General features: G+C 45.3%; 1 protein-coding gene across 1 annotated transcript; it reads left to right on the forward strand.

The window, feature by feature from the left end:
- Positions 1-1,311: 1,311 nt before the first annotated feature.
- On the forward strand, positions 1,312-1,587 carry LOC127199631 (cytochrome b-c1 complex subunit 9-like). The gene has a single exon (XM_051157758.1). It carries the CDS (start codon positions 1,312-1,314, stop codon positions 1,585-1,587), a length of 276 nt encoding a protein of 91 aa, XP_051013715.1.
- The last annotated feature ends 5,571 nt before the right edge of the window (positions 1,588-7,158 follow it).

A 7,158-nucleotide genomic window follows, 5' to 3' on the forward strand; every position in this document is an offset into this window, starting at 1 on the left:
AAGGATCCAGAGAGACAATGTGGGGCGAGGGGAGAGGGAGGCATAGGCATGGCAGGACTGCATCAATCAGAGGTGTGCTTTCTTTTTTCCTCTCCAGCCAGAACCATGCAATGGAGTTTCCGATCCTTCAGTTGGCTAAACAGAACCCAGGAAAGTTCTTTCTTTAGCAGAAAGAACTAGGAAGGGGCAGAGGTCCAAAGTAAGAAAGGAGACAGAGGGACAGTTCAGATGACCTTGTAGTACAAAGAGGCTCAGGTATGAGGGCCACCTGAGCTCACAAATATGAACACTTCCTGGGTAACAAAAGCAGAACCTATCCCCTCCAAACAAACATTAAACAATAAGGAGAGAGAACTCCCTGGGGAGAGAAGCCAGGCATTCAGACAAGATAGCAGTATCCACTCTGGGCGTAAATGTTTCCTGTCTACTTTTGTTTTTAATCTACATTTTAAAATTAATACCCAATTGCACTATAAAACAGAAATAACTGTGTAATAACAATCTTCCCACTGAAATGGTGAAAATCCATTTTGTTTGTGTCGTGGCCAACTGTTTGCTTGGCTTTGGGTCTTCTTGACTCAATAAAATCAGTCTGAACCAAGCTCAGAGCCATCAGCTGTGGTAGAGGAAACAGACTGTCAACTTCTTTCTGATTTTTCTACATCTGCTCCTGAGAAAAACACTCATCCAGATTTATAGCCTCACTTTACAACAGCAAGTTCATTTTAAAAGATTTTCCCATAAGAAAACAAAAAACTTCTGTTCACCTTAGGAAAGCGTCAAGCTCCGTCTCCAGCAGGTGCAGCAGCTGGCCTTCCTTACCCAAACCCCAGAGTTTGGACCAAAGATACCTGAAGTCCATCAGAAGACCAAATGTTCAGAGGCACTTCTGCAGATGCAGAGAAATCACAAGCCAAAAGGAAAACCCTGAGCCTTGCTCCTGGAGGTAGCAAGCTCACCCTTCTCCTGCCTCTGTGAAGCCAACATTCTTTATCCATCACCTTCCAGGACATTTTCTTTTGAACACAGAAGGGCAGATCATGTCCCATTTTTCTCTGCCCTCCTACATGATCGCTTGATTTCTCAGAAGTCAAGTCTAAGTCCCACAATGATGCTGTACTCCGCTCACCTGGACCTCCATTTATAGAAATGGCGTATCTCCAACATTTATAAACAATGCGTTTCGTATATTACTATAGAATTGGTTAGATTCCCCCACCCCCAGATTCATGTGAGATGTTTGGTTGCCTATAGCTATTATGGTTGGGATAAAGATTGAGACCACTGACACTAGTTCGGTAGTGAGGCAATATGGCACCGCCAACGATCACTTTGCATTTGTACTCTTTGCTATTCAGAAGGACTTCTACCTTCACCCTCACCACTGTAGTGGGCACCTTTCTCTTCAAGCACCCCTTCTGTCAGGGCGCAGACGCGATCTATGTGCACTTCAACAAAGGGAAGCTGCAGAAACATATAAAGCATGGCTATGAGAACAAGGAGAGAGTCCTTCCCGCCCATCAGCTGTTGTGCTGGAGCTGGGGCCTCGGCCTAAGGATGAGTTTCGAGTTCCTCTTCATGGACTAGCTGTATGTCAGCCAACAATGGCTCCGCCCCATGGACAGACTCTAACTTCTGCTATGTGTGAACTGTGCTCGACTACAGCTATCCACAAATAAATACAAACTATTCATGAGAAGGAAAGGGGGAAAAAATAAGATTGAGACCCAGAAAAATCTTCTTTTGGAATAATGTTTAATTCTGTAGATCTAATTGTCTGGTCTTCAGGTCGGCCTGGCTGCTGTTACTCTGTTTATTTATTTAAAATCGTGCATCAGTGGGAGCAGGAAACAGGTCAGTAGGCAAGGTGTTTGCCTAACATTCTGGGTGTTTGATAACCATCACTGCCTAAACCAGGCTTGGTGGCTTACAGATGCAACCCCAGAGATGGGAGGATAAGTATCATCCTCAGCTATATAGCAAGTTGGAGGCTAGCCTGGGCTACATGAGGCCCTGAGGTCAGTTGTGGTACTGGGTACCAGGACCCATGAGAAATGCGAGAGAAATGGTAAGGGCAGCCTGAGAGTTTCAAAGAACTCAACATGTTGTTGTGTTCTGAAAGTATTCACTCAACAAGCAGGAAATGAAAAAAAAAAAAAAACCAGTAACAAGAAAAAAATCAACTCAGGCTCTTGTAGAATAAATGGCCAGACCCAAGAAACAGAACTGCAGTGCAGCCAATCCTGCTCTATTTAAAAATCTCCATAGCTAAAATTGGTTGGTTGTGTTCCTAAAAGTCATTAAAGTACCTTCTGAACATTGTCTTGACACAGAAGTACTTGCTTGGGTAAGTATTTAATTTGCCGTTGCTTTAGGGGAAGAATTCCATGTTGATATTTGCACAGAAGGATTTTGCCCCTCCCCCCTCACACACTGAAACAAGAAGGATTTTTTTCCCCTCTGTGTGTGTATGTTGTGAGAGAAGGGAAAGAATGCAGGCAGAGTCACTGAATTCCTGAGTCTGTGTTACTGACAGTGTCAAGGAGTTCTGCTGAACCCTTGCTTGTAAGAAGAAAATCGGAGCGGCAAAGCTGAGGCCGCAGTCCTTGCATAAGGTGGGCTCAGTGGCAGTGTAAAGTGGCTTGTCTTTCATTCTTGTTCTAAAGTAATGTTCCCAAAGGCGCCTTTGACCTTCAGGTTGCTCTTTGTTATTCCATCCTCAGCAGGTCACTTTGTCCTATCCCACTCAAGGCCAGAGCCAGTCTTTTCTACTGTTCATGTGTGTGTGTGTGTGTGTGTGTGTGTGTGTGTGTGTGTGTGTGTGTCTGTGTGTCTGTGTGTGTGTGTGTCTGTTACAACTAAGTAACTAAGTAACTATCTAACCAACGTAGGCTTCATCTTTGAACTCCAAGACTCCTTTCCCCCTAAATACAATCATACAAAGATGACACGTATTTACACACAAATGCATACACACAAGTACACACATACACACACCCATATACACACAAACAATATGCCCATATACACATATACTCATACACATACATACAAATACACACATGTGCACATACACACATGTGCACACATGCACACCCAGAAATGCATCCAGAATCCTTTTGTTTGTTTGTTTGTTTGTTTGTTTCTTCCTCCAGAGGAGTGATGATTTCACTGATTGAAGGGCTAACCCTTCTTCAGTCATAGATTTCTATTCTGCTTCCTTGGGGGAGGACCCCCTTCTTATATTTGCCATAGACAAGGTCCCAGGCTCAGAGCTTTAAAAAAATTTTTTATCTATCTATCTATCTATCTATCTATCTATCTATCTATCTAGTAATTTATTTATTCACTTTACAACCCAATCATAGTCCCCTCCTCACCTCCTCCCAGTCCCATAGTACCTCCCTGTTCCCCTTCCCCCCTCCTTATTCCTCAGAAAAGAGGACCTATCACTCACAAAGATCCCCAGCACATCAACTCACATCAAAGATGAGCTTGGTGTGTGTGTGTGTGTGTGTATTGGGAGAGGTGAGGGGAGGAGATGAGCCTAACAGTCTTCCCTCTTATTTATTATAAAAGGTGAGGAAATATTTAGGCATGACTGATGAGGCAGGAATGGGGCCACAGCGCTCTTTATACTGTCTCCTGCTGTCTTGGAGGCATCAACATCTTTGGGCACTGTTGACCCTCACTGTCAAGACACGTTATAAGTCTCCATCTCTGTGGCTAGGGGTTGGTAGTTCTATAACAATAGCTGATTAATTGTTTGATGTGAGTTTTTTTTTAATTTGTCAAATGAGAAATATAGAGAAGAAATTGATAAAGTGGGGGTCCGAGTAGTAAAAGCAGGAAAATGAAAAGGAAAGGGGTGAGGACGGGAAGTATCCACTTCCATATGGGCTTCCCAAAGGCCCAGGGGTGGGAGCCATTGAGTTGTTGCTTACATTTTTTGAGGTCAATTTGAAGTTGATGGATTTTGTTTTTTACTATACCTGATTGATTGACATAGAAGCAGCATTCCTCTTGGAGGGAGAGGCAAAGGCCACATCTTCCAACTGTAAGAAGATCTAGTCCTTGTCAGTTTTGGAATAACACTGAAGCCAAGGAATCAATTTCTCCATGAAGTGTTGGAGGTTGGTCCAATGTATTTTGATGCTAATTAATAAAAAGTCATCCCAACTGGGCAGAGCAAATGAGATAGGTATGGCTAAGGTTCCAAGGCTTAGAAAGGCAGAGAGCATCCTGGGAAGAAGGAAAAAAGACCTGAGGAGAAGGGAGGAGAAGCAGAAGGCCATCATGGCTTAGGTGGAAGAAAAGCACGTGGCCGGCATGGATGGAGGATTTGGCCCAGATGAAGAACATTAGCAAGTATTTGGGATTATGGATGAGAGGTAGATTGATAGAAGTTATTAGAAGCAGATGGCATGGAATTGGGGCAGGTATGGGACACCTGCCCCACTATGGGAAGTAGTTTAGAGGATTAATGTCTGCCCTGCCCCAGGTTAACTAAGGCTATTTTAAAATATAACAGGTGTCTGTGTCTTGATTGATTATTAGTGAGTAATGCTGATATAATAATAATATGCATGATAATAAATAATTACTAGGCCATACTGTTAAATTAAAACATCAGTGAAGGTCAAATTGTTGGAGGTCCTGGATGAACTGAGAGGAAAACTGATGGTACAAGGTCAAGGACGTGGTCAGTCCTGCTGTCCAGCGGTGACACTGGCCGCTATTTCTGTGATAACCAGAAGGGACTAGATATGAACCATCCTTTTATTATGTCAGGCAGCCGTTCAGTCCACAACTGGGATCTGTAGAAGTTCTTCCCCATGTATCATCCCCAACTTGGGGAAGAGAAATACCAGTGTGTAAACTCCTGACCTATTAGCAGGTAGGTAATGGTAGACCTGAGTACAGCAAAGAATGGAGGTGTTATGGGTGGTAGGGCTCTGGGGCTGAGCTCGGATATTGGTTAGGGCTTTATTGCAGCCTACGAAATGTAATGCCCTTACAAAATGTGTCCTGGATCCTTAAAGCCGTTTGCCATGCCAAATAGAGGATTCTGAAACAGGTAGAGAGTCACGATAACACGAGATTGGGGCAGTTGGTGAGTGGCGAGGTAAGGTCATTTGACAAGGTCGTATGGGAGAGGCAGTCAGTGGCAATTGTGAGCTAGTCCTAAGATGAACACAGAGCCAGAAACTCCCAAAGCGGCCGTTAAGCAGTTGATAGGTCAAGGTCAGAGTCTGAAGCAGGAGACAAAATGACAGATTTGTATTATTTAAGAGAGGGGATGTTAGAGAGACCTTGGAGGGGTATTGAATCAGATCCCCTACCTCCCCTGTGTCCAGGGGTGAGTGATCAGGATGTATCTAATCACACTCACTGACTGCCAGGAGGTGAAGAGTTGGTGGAGCTAATGGAATCCCATTATATAGAGGGTATATAGAGGTAGAGGCCCCTATTCTGTCAATAAAGGAGGGAATCAGATGTAGCAGATGGTATTGGCAAGACCAGAATGGACAGCCTCCATATCTGTCTGACTGCTCTTTACAAGAGCCTTCTGTCTGGTCATAGAGGAAGCAGGTAAAAAGGTCATTAAAAAAGAAGGGATACAGGGGTCATGGGAATTTCAACTGGCTCCTGTCAGCCTGCTATGGGACAATTTCTCAACCCTATTTGGAAGGACTGTGTATTATAGGTGAGTTGCCCTGGACAGAAGCAGACAAGAGGAAAAGAAGGAAAATTCTATGTCCAATCCAGCAGCAGAGTTGAGCACGGCTGCTGGGCTGAGGCCTCATTCTTCTTGAATGGGGACAAGGTGGTTGATCCTAGTGTCCTCTGAAATATAGAGGAGCAGGGTTCTGTTGGGGTTGATATGTGGGAAGGAAAATTGTCTTACGGTGGAGGAGTAAGGGGCTTGAGGCGGGATAGGCGAACCCAATAAAAGAGGTCATCGAGCTTAGTAGCCGTGGAGGATATAAGGGGCCTTTGAAGGGGCCCCGTCATTTGGAGGAAAGGGGTGAAGGTGGTTGGTCCAGCAGGGAGAGAAGGACGTGATGTCTAAGTTGGTAGAAGATGGACAGAGGTTAGTGTGTCGCCTTGGTCGGCAGTGGCCAGTAAACTTTCATTGGCAGAGTGGAGGTGACAGAGTAAAGGGCTGAGTGGGTGATCAGGGAGAGAAAGATCGGGAGTCAGATCTGGTCATATGTACATGAGCTCAAATAGCGGCGAAATGGAAAGAGGTTACTTGGGAAGAGCTCATGAGTGCCAAATCTGTCCTGATAGTGAGGGTGGAGGAGAAAGAGGGCAGGCCATGAAGGCAGTGGCTTTACAAAGAGGTGCAGTGTGTGCCCATAGGAAGAATATGTCTCATGGCGACAGTGAAAGTGTACCATGTTTGTCAGCTGGTACCGGCATGGTCACTGTCACTAGGTTACTCAAGGCAGGCTTGGGGAGTCGTGTTTTCCAATAGCGCCCTTACTAGGTGTGGCCTTGTTGGAGGAAGTGGGCTTTGAGGTTTCAAAAGCTCAAACTAGGCCCAGTGGTTCACTCTCTCTTCCTGCTGCCTGAGGATCCAGATGTGAACCTCTCAGCTCCTTCTCCAGCACCATGCCTGCCTGCATGCTGCCATGCTTCCCACCATGAAGATAATAGACTAAACCTCTGAACTGTACACCAGACCCAATGCAATATTTTTCCTTCATAAGCGGTTTTGTGATCGTGGTGTCTCTTCACAGCCACAGAAACCCTAACTAAGACAGGTGGGCTTCAGCAAGACTGAAACTCCATCTGGGGTCCTTAGCTTCCCTCTCTCAGGGCTGCACATTCGGGTTCTTAAGCAGCACAGGTTGGGTATGGAGTTGGAGAAACAATTGCAAGATGTTTCCTAAGAGGAAAATCGTTTCTGTGCTCTGCTGGGACCTGCTCTGCTGGGACAGGGCCCTGAGCTGAGGATTTCTGCAGACCTCACTGAGGCGGAGACAAATATGCAACTGAGGTGCGCCTGTGCCTCTGTCCTTTGACTTCTGAATTGGGGGAGCATGCGGGAGGGAAAGTTTAGGTACCTCACAGTCATCGGATCTTGGGGCCACAGGAAGAATTCTGTCTGCTGCTGCCACAGGGCCTCTGACATCCAACAGAGCTGTCCTT

Source organism: Acomys russatus, chromosome 15 (genome assembly GCF_903995435.1).
Source record: "Acomys russatus chromosome 15, mAcoRus1.1, whole genome shotgun sequence".
Classification (NCBI taxonomy): domain Eukaryota; kingdom Metazoa; phylum Chordata; class Mammalia; order Rodentia; family Muridae; genus Acomys; species Acomys russatus.

What these genes read in the sequence shown, in the direction of transcription:
- LOC127199631 (XM_051157758.1), top strand. Translation starts at nt 1,312, where the DNA reads ATGGCACCGCCAACGATCACTTTGCATTTGTACTCTTTGCTATTCAGA.